The sequence below is a fragment of the Spinacia oleracea genome, chromosome 4 (assembly GCF_020520425.1).
Source record: "Spinacia oleracea cultivar Varoflay chromosome 4, BTI_SOV_V1, whole genome shotgun sequence".
Classification (NCBI taxonomy): domain Eukaryota; kingdom Viridiplantae; phylum Streptophyta; class Magnoliopsida; order Caryophyllales; family Amaranthaceae; genus Spinacia; species Spinacia oleracea.
In genome coordinates, this window is record NC_079490.1 from 94,664,900 (window position 1) to 94,684,017 (window position 19,118).

At 32.6% G+C, this 19,118-nt stretch overlaps 1 protein-coding gene across 2 annotated transcripts; it reads right to left on the reverse strand.

Moving 5' to 3' along the window:
• Positions 1-9,134: 9,134 nt before the first annotated feature.
• LOC110775770 (GDSL esterase/lipase At5g03610) lies at positions 9,135-16,019 on the reverse strand. Of its 2 annotated transcripts, none has more exons than XM_021980370.2 (5): positions 15,748-16,019; positions 14,671-14,898; positions 10,251-10,522; positions 9,817-10,129; positions 9,135-9,726 (listed from the first exon to the last, which is right to left on the reverse strand). In XM_021980370.2, the coding sequence occupies exons 1-5, from the start codon at positions 15,809-15,811 to the stop codon at positions 9,512-9,514; spliced, it is 1,092 nt and encodes a 363-aa protein (XP_021836062.1). In that variant the 5' UTR covers positions 15,812-16,019; the 3' UTR covers positions 9,135-9,511. The 2 variants fall into 2 exon arrangements, with proteins under 2 accessions (XP_021836062.1, XP_021836061.1); XM_021980369.2 differs by having other exon boundaries at positions 15,742-16,012.
• Positions 16,020-19,118: the final 3,099 nt, after the last annotated feature.

Genomic DNA, 19,118 nt, shown 5'->3' on the forward strand with positions numbered 1-19,118 from the left:
TATACTAATTAGTAATTACTAAACCTAACATAAGATAGAAAATGCACCTTAAGATGAATGGAGTTTTCAATTTTGATGGGACTGTATCACCAAAAAGGCTGGCCTCATCTGCCATCCTATACAAGACTCTTCGCACAATCTCACCCAAGTACATTCCTGATATCATTTTCTCAAATATCTGTCACAATATGTGGATATTGTTTAGAGTTTGTAAGATAAAAGGAATACGCAGATTTGAGGGTCACGAGAGAAATAAAGAGGACAGAAAAAGAAGAGGATAAATTTGGAACGTTGAGGGGGAAACAAAGAATCAAGGATAGCAGAAAAGACTCACCATCTCCCCTGATTTGGGAAAAGGACCATGCCAATATGCCACTTGTGAATTTCACTAGCACGTTCGACATAAGCTGCGTTTATTCCAGTACCCAATATAACAGCAGCAATTACATCTTTATGGTACCTACCTCTAGCTAGGGTTCCAACTGTATCGTTGACCTGAACCATTATAGAAGGTAAAATGATATCAAATATACTGTAAGTTAAAAACATCTACTTATAGAGGAGAAAGTAAAAACTAAAAGAGAAAGGACCATCACAATTTTGTTCAAGCAAAGAACTCTTTACAAAAAGAACAAGACTACAATGATTGATTTCTAGGATATAATCTAATCACCAGAAAGAACATAGCAAGTACTCGTATTAGTCCACTACAGGCAACCATGCCTCCAAAGACATCTCAAAGCACAACTTGGTACAATAATCATAACATGAATTTACCATAACTTATCTGTTATTTGTAAATGTTAACCTGAACCCAAATAATTCACAATAATAGAAAATTTAAGGCAACTAACCATTGGAGAAGCGCAAAAAACAAAGGAGGTCGTGATTTACCAATGCGAGTTTTGTTTTATCAGCAGAAAATATCACTTGCTGTAAATTTAAGAAAGAAAAATCAGATTGAAATTTTGGGCACACGATCATATTCAGGCATGAGAGCGCCCACTAAGGCATGGCCGGCCTCTACACAAAAAGGAAAGCTTAAAACAGTTACAACCTATAGGTTAGCACTATCAGGCGAGAAGTTTACTAGGCTTGATCATTTTATCTTAACCCACCATGATATGCTACTAAATGCTTCGTCTCCTCGGAAACATCTGCGTTTTTCTTCTCTGGACCAGCAATGTTCTCTCCGAGCACATTATTCTCATCACTGTAAATAGCAAGAATGCAAATTACAATGATCCTAGCACATTGCAGTATTAGAACCTGGGAGCAACCAACATTGTAATTTGTAAACATCATATTAACCTCAACAAGACAACCACCTTTATAACAGACCACCTCAACTCAAGGCAAGGGCAGAAAAAGGGTTATGAGGATTGGATACGTGCATTCCCTTTCATCAACCAAACTGGTTACTTTCCCCCCTAACACATTTTGTATAATAACCAGGTGTCTTAATTGAAACAGATGAAAACAACTAGGTGCCTTAATTGAAACAGATGAAAACAAAAGACAAAGAAATCCCACCTTTAGGTTTACAGAACTAATTTGACAGGAGTTTGTAAAATGAAAAATGCAGATTCAAAATCCCTTGTGAACCTCAAGGCTACAGTTTCATCTATAAGCATAGTTATGGTAAAATGACAAGCTTGCATCATCATCATCATCTACACAAACTAATTTTCGTAATATGTTGCTAGAATTACACAAATTTCTTCGTTAATGCCTAAAACTTCAGATAAACAAATCATCTGATCTAATATAAAATTTATTCTTAAAAAGTATTTCCCCCTCCTCCTCTTTCTTTCTTTAACTGGGAATTTCAATATAACTCGACTTAAATCATATAAACTTAAAACTAAATCAGTTTAAAGGACTTAGTTTATCAGATTCATTCGGTAAAAAATCATGAATTGTTCGGCTTAATTATTAATCAAGCATCAATGATTCGATCTAAAACTTGAATGAAAGTTTCTTCCACATATAAAATTCCATACTTTGACATTGTAATTTGATAATTAACAATATTCATAATCCCTAGGGTTATTAGTTGAAGGATAAATATGCAGAACAAAATTAAGGATACCAACCTTGAAATTTGGAGTGGTGGGGAGTCGATCGGCGTTCACCGGATGTTGAAAAGGAGCGGCGGCGGTATTGCAGTACGGCAGTACAACGGCACAGCGAGGGAGAACGGGTAGTGGTGCGCGGTTTTGGGATTTGGTTTTGCGGGAGATGGATTTTGGGGTTTATATTCTGTGAAACACTAGTAATACGAGTAGTTGAGTTTTACTGATTAGAGTTTCATTTGTATTTGGTTTTGGGTTAACCCTAAAATTTAAATTTTTGTTCAGTTAATTAGATTTGGTTTTAATTTCATTCTGCCGTCAAGGTTAATAGTACGCATATATCATTACCGCTTTATATGTTATGAGTCGTATATATGTATTTATTTATTTTAATTTTTTTTTTTTATCGTGGTAAAAAATACGAAACTGTTAAGTAAGGCAAGCGCTCTATATTCTTTTTCCACGGAACAGTTATCTGGGAAAGGCGTTCTATATTCTCCTGAGAAACGCCTACCACACTTAAGTGTTCTCTATCCAGTGTCACTTATTCTAACTTTTGTAGTAGTGAGCCTTTCCTCACGGCAAAGCAAAGCAAATGTATAATAAAATAAAATGCAAAGAATACTGTAATCTGGAAGATGACAAATTTCCGAGAAGTTAACATATCGGTTATTGCAGTTTTTTATTACATAGTGACCAATTCTCATTATGATGAGTATTTGTTAGGTTGCTAGCTTATCCTCAGGAAGAAAAGTGAGTTATTTATTTAAGAAAAAGAAAAACAAACTTCAATCCAATATAAATTTGTATAACAATGATTTACTATTACTACTACTGGAATCTTCTTTAACCCCTTTTGATTCCATTATAACATTCAACTAGACAGTTAACGATAAAAATGCCAAATATAAATCTGAAGGCCTAGATAAATTACCAATACCAATCTAGATAGTTAACTAGTATAATACCCGTGCGATGCACGGTTTAGATTAATTTCGAATGAAAATTAAATTATAGTTATTGACAACTGTCATCAATAGTGTTTATAGATGCTCTTCTAACTAAAATTATTATTGGATAGATATGTTATGGCTCCGTCCAATCTCTTATTTTATTTAAGAAAAAAAAAACACAAACGGTACGTATATAAAATTATTTTCACCATGTTCATCACCCGTGTCAAAAATTAAAGTCATTTACATCCATCATTTACTTAGATAATCATATCCACCTAATACTCAACAAACCATGTATCTTTATACACGATCACTTAACACCCACCTACACAATCTAGTTTATTTAGCTACAGATGACTTCAACGCGGGGCGAGTGCGGAGGATTGGTCACTCCATAACTGTACTTGCTTATCTTGTTCCTATCCTTTCCACCCACGATAAATATGATATTCATCCTCATCGCCAACACAATCTCGATCCCACCCTCGCGGGGCACAAAATAAAACTCATCCCGCTCCTTCACCCACCCTAAAATCTACACCCGCCTCAAGCTCACCCTTGGTCCGACAATTTTTTTTTGGTATGAATGTTTTGAATTTTAAAACATTGTTCTAGAGTGTTTGGCAACTTAGTTATCTGATTAGGTGATTGAGTAAATGTGCGAAATTATAATATGTAGGTTAGTATTAAAAAAAATATTGATATACTTATAATCAATTAGATAAAGGATAATTGAAGCTGTCAGGTACTACCTACGGCAGATAACCTCATCACCCGCATCAGATAAACTTTTCATTCCCATAACCCACAAAACTTATCTCCATCCCTAGCCACCTAGGATCAATGATGGGGTCAATCATGTTGAGGGTCAAAAACTTTCCTTCATTCCTGCGTTAGATAACTAAGTTACATATATATGAAATAGTTCATTATCACTTTCATGATTCACGATAAAATTTTAACATCAATTTAGGCACTAATTTAAAATCAATCTACTTATTGAGTAATAGTGAAGATGTTTACATTTTAATTAATAAACTACAACCCTTGTTGGAAATAATAGCGTAGCAAATGCAAAGCGGTAGCAATCGAACAATAGGAGATTTCAAGTCGAAGTAACTCACAAGTAGTCGCCCCACATAACATCTTATTCAATTTTTTCGTTTTTAGGTGGTAAAAAATATATTTTTTTTGGGTGGTAAAATACAAGATTTTTTTTAGGTGGTAAAAAACAAATTTTTGATTTTTTAGGTGCTAAAAAACACTTTGTCCTAATAAATATGGACTATGAAATTCTATTTAGCACTCCTATTTTCTTCTTTTTTTGAATGTTCAACAATAAAGCAATACAATTAGATAGTGACACTTGTCAGCTCCACACCGATGCATCTTTATATACATGTATATGTTAATAGATTAATAAAATTGCAAATATGTATATGGCTTTTGAAATTCTCTTTAACACTCCCATTTACTTATTTTTTGAATGTCCAACAACAAAGCAATACAATTTTTCCCCTTACTCTTTTTTGAATTCATTGAATTACTTTTCATAACAGGGGATTTAAATGTTCTTTAAGATATGAATAAGTCATACCCTAACCCGTTCTATGTCCTTTTTTAATATGTCATTTGTTGTAAACAACAAAAAATTGTAAATCCAATTGGTAATTTCATATATTTAATTTTTTAACTTGCAACAAAGTCTCGCAATACACAACTTACAGAGGAGGTAAAGAGGAAAATATCAATATAGAACATATAAAAATTTGAATCACATAATGTGTCATCCTTACATACGTTTAGGTTTCAATTAAATTGTTCGTTTGCATATTTTCTTATTCCTTTTAAACTTAGGCTTTGTTTGGTTGATAGATACAGAGTAGTATATTCTTCATCTAATCTATTTCTATGTTGTGTAATAAAAACATATTTTGCTATCCATACAATAATAGCGGCTATAATATTTCAGTATTAATATACGTCATAGTACACATATTGCATGTTCAATTTTTTTGATATAAGATAATATACAGGTTTTCCATAATATTGTATAAGATAATTATTTTTTGGACAAAAAATTATTTATGTCAAAGGTTGTTGAAATTTATTTTTTGGAAGTTTGTTGCATTTCATATAGATACTCGTTAGTATGTAATCAGCAATATTTCAATTTTTATGCAAGTCTACAAAATATGTCTTTTTAAAATTAAAATCCTTATATTATATTCGTACAATATACTCCGTATTGATTCTATCTTCATCTTTCTTTTAATATGAAATATTTTCTTACGATATATTTGATTCTCTCTTCATCTTTGTTTTAATAATTTTAATTTTTATAAAAAAATACTACTATAGTACATACTTAAATCAAGGCGATACTATGAAGCATGTTCTAAGTGTGAAATAATTACAACAAAACTATGAAATATGTTAAAAGTGTGAAATAATTAGATCAAGGAGATTAAGAATGTCATTTATTGATTTAAGTAAATACATATTCAAACATCCCTTATGTTAATAAACACTTTATTAAACGATTGTAGTTTAATTAAATTATATGGTAAGAGTATTAAACTCTATTGTCTAATCGTAAGAGTGCTTAACATAAGCATGGTTAAATTGCCTATACATTAAATTGATATTTATCAGACAATTGCTCTCTTTTTAATCTATTTAGATACGACAAACTATTTGCACAATAGCTTAGATAGTTCAAATTTACTTGAACGTAAATATTTAGTATGCAATACTTTTTGTTATTTGATTCTATTAAACAAATTCTATTAAAAAGAAATAGTGTCTTAGTTGTTTGATTCTATCAAACAGGCGTTATGCCGCTATTAATAAAAAATAACAAACTTTTCTTTCAACCTTGTTCGGTTGTTACTCGTGTTGTTTAATGTTAAACAATGAAGCTCTTTTATGGATTATTGACATTGTTGGTATTGAATTACTTTTTTTGTTTTTTATGTTATAGATCGGTTTGCATTGGTTTGGGTGGTGGACTGGTGGTCTTACATTGGGAAGAGTTTGGGAATTGTTTTTTTAAATTGTAGAGAAAAATTTCATAAACCGTACTTTGAAAACATACTTCGTAATATGATATTGAACTATAAGCTAAAACATATTTCGAAATATGATAATAAACTGAAATATATATTCCGTATAATTGATTTGTTTGCCGGAAAATATTTTTAGAATGTATATTATAAACAGAATCTTTAGGATTTGTAATCAAAATAAATAATACAATTCCTTAAATAAAATATTCTAATTCCCTCAAAAAAAATTATTTTTTTAATTAAAAAGAGAGGCGAATCAATGAGTGACACTTGTCATCACCACATTGATTTCCTCTCTTTTAGTATATTATATAGATATATAGATATAGATTTCCTCTCCTAAAAAATTATAAAGTTTCCCTAAGAAAATTAAAAATTATAAAGTTTTCCTAATAAAATTACAAAGTTAAGTACTCTTATATTATGAGACTACGACGAAGTTCAAGCTTGAATTTTCTCACTATGTCGATGGCGCAAGTGTTTAAGTTTAGTTTTCAGTTCATAATCCTATATTAGAGTGGAAATGGAGAATGTGAGAGGTGAAAGCTAAAATAGAGGAGTGAAAAAGAAAAAAGAGAACCGACATTCAATATTACACCCGATTTCTTGAAATATTTGGGTTAGACAATACTCCGTAACATCCAATATGATATGCATAAATCGATATTTTCAAATATGTGCAATATTATAAAAAAAAAACCCTAAATACTTGGACATATATCAACATAATTTAGATAGCATCTGATGCAAAATGCATATTTTTTTTATAGAACTCAGAGATTATATATCTCAATAAGTCAAAGTTCGTTGTTATGCTTGCATATTAGTAAGATATAGTTTTCATATTCAGTAAACATAATTTTTTTTTTGAGGGGATTCGTTATACATATATTCCGTATATGTTAGGAATGTTGTAAAATTTTTAGTAAAAGATTGTTAGTTAAAATATTGATGAAATTTTATGGCATTATCCATAGTACATTTTTATCATTTACAATGAATGCAGTTAGTTATAAATGATAAAAATGTATCTGTAATATATTTTCCTTATATACCTCCTATAGTTAATTCTCTAGCTCTTTATCTTCTTTAATAAGATTTCAGTTTAAAGAGTAAAAAATGTCTATGATTTATATACCATATGTTTATATATTACAATATATTTTTTAACAAAAATAAAACAAAGACAATAATATCTTTCATATTTTTATAATTAAAAAAATATATTATATAACTAAAAGAGAGGCAAATCAGAGAGCGACATTTGTCAGCTCCACATTGATTTCCTCTCTTTTAGTATAATATATAGATAGATGATAATAAGGCCTACATAAATTAGCTACTCAAAATTTACAAAAAGAGTGCAACTTTGTGAGATTTATATAACTCAGGTATGGTGTTTTATTGCATGGAATAGACTATCTCTTCCCATACATTGTTTCATAGAATGGCTGAGTAGTTCAAACAGACTACAAAAACTCCTATGGTAATGTTTGTTTACTGATGGCCAAATGATTTAAGAAGTTTGACAGAAATATGGACTAGTAACAGGCTAACACAAAGTAGTAAGAAAATCACCTTTCCGGCAGCACCAGACACACAGAGACAAATACCTATATCCTTATGAGAAGATCCAACCTCATAGAAACCAGTATATTGATCATCTACTAAAATAATAGGGACATAGATTGCAACATTATTAGCCTTTAAGGGAAATATGGTTATTGATCGAACTAGAAGAGGCAAAGTTGCTTAGTAGTAATCTGTTTTATAACCAATGAAGTATTAGCAATAGTTGATGACAAGGATACTTCATATTATTATGTATTTTCGGATATTAGGCTTATAAGATAATACCTGCATTTTTAACAAAACAGAAACTAAAGAGACAAGAGGAAGAGATAATGTACCTGATTGCCACACAATAGCAAATCTCGCCAAAAAAGTCTCAAATGTTGCCAAGTACTGGTCATTCATACGCATTTTCACACACTAATGAAATATATGTAATTCTAAAAACTCAAAAGTACCGTCTAAAAGAGGGCATGAAGCTCAATACCCTTGATACGATGGTTAAAGCCTATATCTCTAGCTATACCTGAAATTTGCAAAATGAAAATGACAAATGACAGGTCTGCCTGTATCTATCTACAATAAGCACGTAAACATGACCACTTGAATCCTATATAAAGGGCTTAAGAGATATGATTGAGAAAGACAGACATGTAATTATTCAAGCGGGAATATGAAATTTAGCTAACTAGTAAAACAAAGAATGTGATCCCAGAAAAAAATGAAGGATCAAGCCACAAAAGATTTTGTAGCATAACATGTAAAACCCAAACGAAAAATATTAAAATTCAAGTATACAATGAAAATACTCCATGTAACATCTGCATTTGATATTTTTATGTACTCAAAAGTCAAAATGATCCCTGAGAAGTATATTTTTATGACCTAACTTATTTCATAACTTCACAGCCACACATGTATGCTAAAATACATGAAAAATCATCATTAAGTTTGTATCCAGCAAAAATAGTCAAAAAATCTAAGAGAAAGGATGCCATCAATTCCCATGATACCCTTAAACTGGATTCACTACATTAGATATTACACCGAAAACCTAAATCAGATGTCCAATGCTCAAACTATCTAACGAATTAAATATGGACATTCGACCAAAAACAAAATAAAATTCCATTATGAAAACCCTGAATCAAAATCTAAGTTATAGACCAAAAATTCCCAATTGACATATAATTAGGGGTGTTCAAAATCTGAAACTCAATTAAAAGTGGATGCCAAACCGGTAGCGAAGTAAAGAGAATTGACAAAGTATAGAAGATTTATCATTTTAGCAATTGACACAAGAGAGAATATAAAAACTAACGCATAAAACCAAAGAATTCTGAACTTGAGAGAAATTTCATACCTTAAAATCAAGATGGAATTTTCGGCAAAGAATTTTGTTTTGTTAGATTCTGGAACAAAAATTCATTAACTAGAACAAGATATGGAACAAAAAATTTAACTTGAGGAAAAAACCTAATATATTCAACAAATTCAGAACATGGGAGACCATTAATACCTCAAAGTGTTTGAATTTTGTTTACAGCTTGTTGTAATTCTTATAATTGCAGCAATTCTTATTGCATTCTTGTTACATCAACCATACGATACAAATTAAAGTGACGAACTTGCGGTAGAAGTAAAGAGAAAGCACGTAGCCGGTAGCCTATTATATGACGTTCGATGATCGGACGACAATAAGTAAATGTAAAAACAAGGAATCTCTGAGGGTGGGTTGACAATGACAATTCTATAACACTTGTACATTATTATTTATATTCACGCATAGGAACATTATTGAGCGTTTTTGATTTGAAGTTGCAATTAGGAATGAAGGTAGCTAACGTTGTAGGCTATCAAGGTTAGGTTGTAAAGCAGTGGTTAGAGCTTCCCAGCCCGCTTGAGTTGGGTGTGAGTCATCCCAGAAGAAGTAGTTGTTTGGGTGTTGGCATACCGTGTACATGTTATTGCCATTTTGATCCACATTTCCACAGTAGTAAGCGGGACTTATACCCCTGCAACATGGCCTCATGGGGTTTGCAAATTTTGAACTTCCTGCAAGAGGTTTTACAAGTTAATTTAAGTAGCTAGATATATCGATCATGTGTTAAGCTAACTAGGTTGATTGTTAAAATGAATAAGTACCTTGTTGATTAGTAGCATTTTGTTGGATGACCGATAAAAAGGCATTATACAAATCAATGATGACAATTGGGGAGCCATGAGTGTGATTATTGTTCAAGTTGGTAACTGCTTGTTGTAATAAGGTATTGTGAAAAATAACGGCCTGGTTGAATGTGTCATTGCACCTTTGGAATGAATTCTGTATTGTACTACGAGGTAGACATCCCAAAGGTTGTAATGCCGTCACTGATATTTTCTTCACTCCTAATTTGTAGATGCGTTTAATATCCACCACCAATTCATTTACGACTTGAGGTATAAATGTTTGCAATCCCTATATCAAACCAAAACCACCCATTTAGCTTCATCAAAGTCCTATCATGAGTCATGAGTCATGAGTCATGAAAAATAAAACATAAAAAATAAAAAATAAAAATACTTGGCTACTTATTTACCTGAACGGAACCACCTCTAGAAAGGTACGCTGAGTAATCATTGCCAACAAGACTAACGTGAGCAATGGAAGTCTCAAGGTCAAAAGGTGTGAAAACGGATTCATTGAGTAGACGTTCAAAGAAATCGATCTGGGTTGTCATGTTCGGGTATGGTGCCGTAGTGTCAAACACTCCCGTTCCTCCGAAAGCGAAGTTCATCCCATATTTCAAATGCTTGCCTCCAAATCTTCTAAATTTGTAGGCTACCGGTGACTTTAATCCCAGATATCTAGCTGTATATATATACCAAATTATAAACATGCATATATAATTATATTGTCCATTTTTATAATTTGCAATGTTCTTGTAACTCATTCAAACAAAAAAGCATACAAATCACTTAATCGTACAAGTAAACGTTAAGGCAGATTACACCAAAACTTAGACAGTCAAATGTGAACGATAAAGTAGTAAGGCACACTTTATTTATCTGTATAAAGGGGACCCCAATAATATACTCCGCATATTTTACAGCCTTAAAGAGAGATAATGATATGAGTTAGGACGTGGGTGAAAAAAAGGAGGGAATCAAAGGAATTGGACAGCCACATAAAAGATACGGAGTATAATTGGAACAAATTATGTTAGGAAAAGAAGGGTGATTTTTACTTCAACTCAAAAACAAATAGGGTAGTTTTTTTTTCGGATATCAGATATGTGTGGCTATACACATATCAGCTAAAAGACAAAAAATGAAGTATCATTCATGTTAAAAAAGTAACATTCTGTAAAAAAAAAAATATCATTCTGTTAAAAAAAGTACCATTTTTGTTTTCAAAAATGTTTTTTTTTTTTTTTTATACTTTTGTCTTTTGCTATGATATGCATTAGCAAACACATATCAAATATGCAAAAGACTTCCTCAAAACAAATACAATAAAGATGTCACTATGGAAAAAAAGGTGAGTAAAAAAGGTGAGTATTTAAACAGTCTTTTCCATTCTTTTGTTGACTATCATTTCATACATCAAACATCAAAACATAGGGTGGTTCTATAAAAGTTAATTAAGACCACTAATGTTGAAACAAGCCTTTCCAAAAAACACATTTAAGTGTCCTACATTGATAAAAGATGAGAGAGTTAATCATTTAATAAGGCTAAGAGGCTACTCCCTTTATTGCCATATAGTTTAAGGTAGAATTTCCTACGGTTTTGTTAAATGGACTTTCTTTCTCTTGATAACGGGTGCGGCATAGGCCCGTATTTAACATAGTATCAGAGCGGAAGTTTGTTGGGCCTTTCAATTTCTAAGCCACTAGTTAAGGGACTTCTGTTGGATGTTCATTCCCAATGAGGGCTATAATACCTTCTAGTGTGTTACAAATCCTATGGATACATTGGAGAAAAATGAGATAAAAATACCACCTTATAAGCTTGTGGAGTCACTCCCACTATTGCCAATTGATTTTAGTGTGGAACCTCAATTGGGCTTATAAGTGGTACAAACTCTCCTCCTCCTCGTGGGTTGCCCAGATCTATTTCATCAATCATTCGAATCTGTTAATTCCAACATGATTCACCGGGCCATACACGGGCCCGTACATGAGAAGAGGTTGACCACATATAAGCCTGGCGGATTTCCATCCTATAACCAATTGGTGCTAAGTGGAGTTGCCCCTCGATCTTATATGTTAGTCAATCTCTCCCTATTTCTTCCATGTGGGATGACTAGTCCCAACTCACATGTGGATCATGCTCTTAACGTTCCCCCTCACATGTGACCGGTTGAGTTAGTCATTTGACATGGTATCGGAGCCAGCATGACGCAAAGGTCACGGGTTCAAATCTTATCTACCCCTCCTTTCAAAGTGGAATATTTCGCGTTGGGTATGAGAAGGCCTATGCTGCATCCACACTTCAGACCCAAAAGGCTTTCATGTGAGGGGGCGTGATAGAGTATAAAACTAATCTTAAAGCTTCAACCATCAGCTTAAGCTTTTGATTGATTTGATTCTTTGACACAAATATTGTTAGAGTGTTAGCATTTATACCAAAATTTTCCTAAATATTTTGTAAACATGAAGCGGGTATTAACTGTAGAACCGGTGTTAGCAGATTTTTGGCATAAAATCGCTCATCATATTAGCTATTTATTTTAGCATAGAGTGGATGATAATACCCACCTATAAAAGATGGATAGCTATTTTAACTCAAACACCAAAATAGAGTCGATGATAATGCATGTAATTGGCGGTTTTATATAAGGTAAATATTGATTACATCTTTAACGTATACGGTTCTTAACTTGACTAAAGTTGACTTATAAATTAAATTCTAAAATACTTAATGGATTAGTAGCAAGTCAATCGCGAAAAGGCTACATATATCCCTTGGGTATGATACCCTTGGTTGTGATTGGTTTAAAATTTTAAATTCCATGTGGGGTTGCTCGTTTAGATTTAAATTTTAATCCCATGTGGAGTTGTTTATGTGAAAACAACCAATGAGAGCCCAACATATGTTACTATTTGATACCCATGGGATATATGTATCAGCTTCATTAGCTAAAGGAATAGTTTGGATCTATTAATAATTGGAGTATAATGAAAGATAATGAAAGATAATTCGACTTCCATCTCTAAAACAAATATAGAGTAGCAAATATAGAGTACTACCTATTAAATTAAATAAGTCAATTCAAGTCCCTTAAACTCTGTGCCGGTCAAATCGGGTCGAGTATTTCGGGACGGAGGGAGTAGTTTACAAGTACTACAAATGGCCAATGAAAAGGATAAGAGTGCACGGAACTGAAAAAAGGAACGTACTACTTAACTTATACAAAATGCTTCTAGATTTTAAACAACTCCGTTTACTTTTGTAAATTTTGCGAAAATAAAATAAATTATAGTACTCCCTCTGTCCCTTAATACTCGACCTGTTTTGACCGGACACGCTTGCCAATGTACAATTTTGACCACCAATTTCTTTAATTGCATATTATAAAAACTTATAAAATATTAATATTTTGAAAATATATATTAAGATGAATCTAACAATATATTATATACTAACATTTGTTTTCATATACTAGAAATAAAATAAGGTTAAAGTGAATTATGTGAATATTGCAAAAAGTCAAAACAGGTCGAGTATTAAGGGACGGCGGGAGTACTCCGCAATAGATTTCAATAATTTTGACAATACATTATTAATTTATACTGTCGTTGTAACTTTTTCTCAATCAATACTCGATCAATATGTACCCTCATTTCCCTTTTTAAAAAAAATTTACCTGCAAATATCAAACAAAGGAAAACTACTTTGAAAATACTTTCTTCTTGGAAAATTAATTGAAAACATTTTTACGCCAAATTAAATAGAACCATGATAAAATTTTAAATATTGTCTGAGAAGAAAGTTTAATTTTTAAAAAAATCTACAAACCCTACTATTGTATGTAATACGGATTACTTGGTAAACTTCAAATGCTAAGTATGTTTCACAAATTTACTATGATCCAAAGCGCGCATGAAGTGACACAGAAAAACGAAGGAAAAAAAAAAAGGACAATATGTTAAATGATAACATATTTAGTTACTTAGTCGGTTGATAAACAACAGTTCGAATACTCGGTTGAACAACGCACATTTAATTATATCTTTGGTTTATAACTTACGAATTATATCATTTGATATCTTAGTATTTCGGCTCTGCTTGGTTTGACGGAAAACATTTCAAGTAAAAACATATTTTTGAGGCGGGTTATGAAAGGTTTGAATTAAACGGGGTGTAAACGAGTTACGGTTTGTAAACGGTTTGGGTTGTAAACGGTCCGGATTGAAACAGTTTGGGTTGTGAACGGGTTTTCCCCGGGTTGAAACTGTTCGTGTTAAAATAAATCGGGTCATTAACGATTTTCGGGTCCATTCGGTCCGGGTAGAAACGGTTTCGGGTTGACGCATGACGGTTTGTTATCGGGTATCGGGTCTTAATCGGTTAATATTTTCGAGACGGTTCAGGTTCGGGTTGATTGTTATCGGTTCGGTTAGTTTTCGGGTTCCAACTAACGGGTTATTAACGGTTCGAATTCTTAACGAATCGGATTAACCCAGCAGGTTCAACGATTCGGGTTGAGATTTGACAGCGCCTACCTTTTACTACCTTTTACTAATGCACATATATAATTCAAACTAATTTGTTTATTTATTTGCATGTGTTAATTTGGGGGCTTTCATATGGCAAAATGACCGACCATAAACTAGGTTAGGTAGCTACTCTTGGTCATTTCACCTTTCACATACGGAGTAGTACAATTTTGAAGCGGTGTAAAATACAAACCTCCAGTTGTCATTTTACGAAGTCACGCATGCATTTTAATTTGTAATCATGGACCACGTCTCAAAATTAGCAACAAGTTACTCAAATTATAAACGTACGTACCTAGAAAATCAGTGAAAACACGACCATCCGAGAAACGTCCAGAAGGCTTGCCGGGAAATGTGATACCATATGGTAACTTCCAAGAGTCACCATTTGAAATTCTGTTATTTCCGGTATCTGCGTAGGAATCTCCGAACACAAACAGTTTCTTTGTGTCCACACCGTTATGCTTCACATGATGGTGGTGCTGGTGGTGGTGACGCGAGGAACCCTCTACCACCTCCACACCTATTAAAAAGATAAATAATCAAGTAATGCATACGTAGTACTACATACATGTTTAGAATAACTTTTTTGGGAGTGAATAAAATTATTGTCTAATGTTTATATAGAAAATTTATGTTTGTGCGTAGATCACTAATTGATTTTAACAAACCATTATTCGTGAGTAGAGCACAATAAACTACGTTCTCACAAAGTGTATGTCAAAATCAACTTTTATTGTGCCTAAATCGTTTCTCTTTATTTATATAAAGGTAATGACACTAATAATTTTTTTTAATTTTGTATCTAAATAGCTATTTAGTCCGTAATCCGTACTGATCTGGAATGCACGACCTTTAGCTTTAAGGTTAAAAGGGGATCCCAGGTCCCAACCTACAGAAATCCCAACTAATTCTAAAGATTGATAAATATATATACTTCGTCCGTTTCTGAAATATTGCGTCATTTGTTTTTTACACTATTTTGTTTTTTACACTATTTACACTACAATTTGGCTATTTTTTGTGATTCGTACGTAAGGAAATTTTAGTCATGTGTGGTCATGTTAGATTCGTATCAATATATATTTTCTAAATATTAAATTTTTATAATTTTTACTTGCACAAGATTTGAGATATTAAGAGTCAAAGTAATGATTAGAGGAGTAAAAATAAACTATGGTGCGATATTTTGGAAACGGAAAGAGAAACCATTTGGGGCGGGCAGTAAGAATTGATTGAGCTCCCACTTGATTCTCTACTATATGAACTATTTGAAATCAAGTACTTTTAACAAAAATTAATAATTACTCTCGGTCTCAGCCTGTCAAAGATATGTTGTAAGTAGATGAATAATGTGTATACTTACCTTTACCTGTGAGAAGGAAACTGGATGAGCAAAGGAAGAAGGTGAATAAGAGCTTTTGCCCCGGAGCCATTATTATTGTAGATTTGTAGGTAGCAAAGTAATAAGAAGGATGGATGAAATGCGGAATGAGATGTTGTGGTCGTAAAAGAGGGATGTATGCTTAATGCTTTGAATCTTTGGTGGCTCAGGAAAAACGTTGTATATATAATGCTTTCTGAATCAAAACTGAAGAAAAAAAGAAAAAAGACAAAATAAAAAACGAAAATGTTAGTTGTATTGTATTATGACCAAGTGTAGACGCACTTGGCTTCGTAAAAAAAATAAAGAAATTGTCTTCTCTTTTTATTTTAGTGTATGACTTTATTCCATGCTTCCCTTTTGTGGGCCCATCGTCCTATTTTGTATCATTATCTTATTCATCCTTTTATTGTTTCATGTATTCCTTTAATCCCTCTGTATTTTATTAAAATTCACATATTGATCGACATACATATTAAAAAATGAAAGTTGAATCTAATTGTTGTAGGTGAAATTACCGTGTCAGCTTGTATTAGTAAGAAGGAGACACGTGGCACTATCTATGCCTCGTATGCAGTCTACAGACCAAAAGATAAAACAACGTGTCTCAATCACTGCCCTACACGTGATAAATACTCCCCTAAATATTTTAAAAGATGATAATTAACATAGCCTTATTATTATCTTTAAAACGCTCCATACGAATAAAATGTCCTAACGGAAATTTATCTTATTTTATCATTTCCATGTTTTCTACTCCGTGTATATTACCCATAGTGATAAGTTAAATATTTAAAAAGATGATAACAAACAAAAGTACAGTAGATTTCATCGTAAATTTATCCTACTTCTACTTTTCCATGTTTTGTACATATCTTTTTCATTCTTTAAATTACCCATGATGAACAAATAACTAAGACATTAAAAGTCATTTTTCAATCTGATTTGCTCTAAGGATACACCAATGTAATAAAAAAAAACAAATTATGAATGAAGAATCAACTGAAAAACCTTTGCAAAGAGAAAGAAGAAAAGAAGAGTAATATTTTATTTTATTTTATTTTATTATGAGTGTATGTAAATGGGGTAAATGCTGAAAATTTAATACAATATAAGAAAATGAAGCAATCTCTAAGGGATGAACTAAATAGAATATGAGGCGAATAAATAAGGACAGGGGGAGTCTACACTTACAAAGCATATGTAATGATTTTGTTAAGATCACATGAATAACTTACTCGAGTTTTTTCATTATTGAACTAACATTTCATAACTCGATTTTTCTATGAGTGTCTTATGTATAAACATTTTAAATTTTTTTTTTTTTGGCAGTCACAAACATTTTAAATACGGATATTTCATGAAATACCCTCGAGTTTTGAAATAATTCACCAAATGCCCATCAAGTTCCAATAATTCACCAAATACCCCTGACAATTGACTTAATGCCCCAAATACCCTTACTGATAACGGTCCGTTAGTCCGCCGTTAGCCTAGTTTCATAATTCACCAAATGCCCCTTTTTTAAAATTTTATTTCACCAAATACCTCTATTATTAAACTTATTTCACCAAATGCCCCAACCTTAAAAATAGTTATTCTGATGTTCCAACGTCTAGTTTTTTCGTTTGAAAATTAGTCCTATACTAGTTAAGAAACTATTACGCACCATACCATATAATAACATAACTGAGCAATTCTTGAGTAAGATTGTGTTAAAAGACCCATTGTTATTACTTATTATTGACCAAGACGACTTTTAATTCATAAAATAGGCAAGTAATTTCAGGGTTAAAACTTCGGATCTACGACTCTACGTGATTAATTGATTGTTATAGTGCATCACCAAGTAGTACGCAACTACGTACGTAGTACTCCTTACGTCTCTTAATACTTGCATCGCTTTTTTTTTTGGTCCGTTTCTTAATACTTACACCGTTTTTATAAATGTTTTTTTTTGTCAATATTATATTATTTTTCACACTTGCCTAATAACCCATTTACACCCAGGGGCGGAATTAGGGGGGCTGGCGGGGCCATGTCCCCCCATGATATGTTCAAGTATTAAATATGCACTTTAAAAACACATGTCTAGTATAACTCAAGTGGTTATTTTCCTTGAAAATTGGAGGTGCAAGGGAGGTACAAGGTTCGATTCTTAGCTCTCTATTACATGTTAATATTTGGCCCCCCTATGTATACTTTCTGTTTCCGCCACTGTTTACACCCATACTCCTTATAAAAAATCATTTAACAATCACTACAACATATAAGATCAAAGAGGGCGAAAAAAGTCGCCCTCTTAGATCAAATTATCGCCCTGCTAAGCTATAAGGGCGACCTTAGAATCGCCCTCAAGGTCGCCCTGTTATTGTCGTTGTATTAGCTTTTCAGGGCAAACAATAAAAGTCGCCCTCTTTCGTTGAGATCTAACAGGGCAACTTTCTTCACCCTATTTGGTTTATTCAAAAAAGGCATCCATATTCGCCCTCTTTGGTAAGAATCAAGGACGGCAGAGTATATTTGTTTGCCCTCTTAAATCATATCAAAAAGGGCAAGCGTTTTGCCCTCTTTGTTCAAATCAAATACAACAAATAAAGTCGCCCTCTTTGATAATTATTTTATTTTAAAAAAAAATAATCTGATAGGTAGGCTCCTACCTGATATAGGACAATGACATAATTCACCACAAACAATAACAAATCTTTGCACATTCGAAAGTTCTTTTACAGCCTCCAAAAAAGCATATATATATATATATATATATATATATATATATATATATATATATACAGCAAGCCAACAACTTAACAAAATAGTTCATACAACTTCATAAAGCTCTGTAATTTGCCCCGCGCGATGCACGATATAATCATCTAAATATAAATTTGCACCGCGCGATTAAATCCTAGCTATATTAACACTTTACTACAAGGAACTCAGAATTCTATTAACACTTCAATGGAACAGAAACTAGTCATTTATATGGAACAGAGGGGACGTTATGGTGGCATGCTCATAGAAAATGGTTGCGAGCCACTGTATATGGAGCTCTAGTCATTTATCCAAAGCTAGGATCTTCATATCCCTTCCCAAAGCCTGCTAAGGAATTTCCTTTAATTCTAGGTAACATTAATCTCTTATTCTCATCAGACTCCTTCAATTCCTAATCTGTATATGTTCTGAATGCTTAACAGACGGCTACAGATGCTGCTTATACCAAGCCCTTCACTACCAATGTTGTGTGCACCTTTCAGTAATCTAATGTTCAAGCCCTTCACTATAGATGCTGCTTATACCAAGCCCTTCACTACCAATGTTGTTATGATAGGGCCAGGACAAACAACCAATGTATTAGT

Excerpts from the sequence above, each read along its gene's own strand:
- LOC110775770 (XM_021980369.2), bottom strand. The coding sequence starts at position 15,811 with ATGGCTCCGGGGCAAAAGCTCTTATTCACCTTCTTCCTTTGCTCATCC. Across the intron at positions 10,523-14,670 it reads TGTTTTCACTGATTTTCTAG|CTAGATATCTGGGATTAAAG; the intron begins GTACGTACGTTT and ends ATATATATACAG. Across the intron at positions 9,727-9,816 it reads AAATGCTACTAATCAACAAG|GAAGTTCAAAATTTGCAAAC; the intron begins GTACTTATTCAT and ends AACCTCTTGCAG.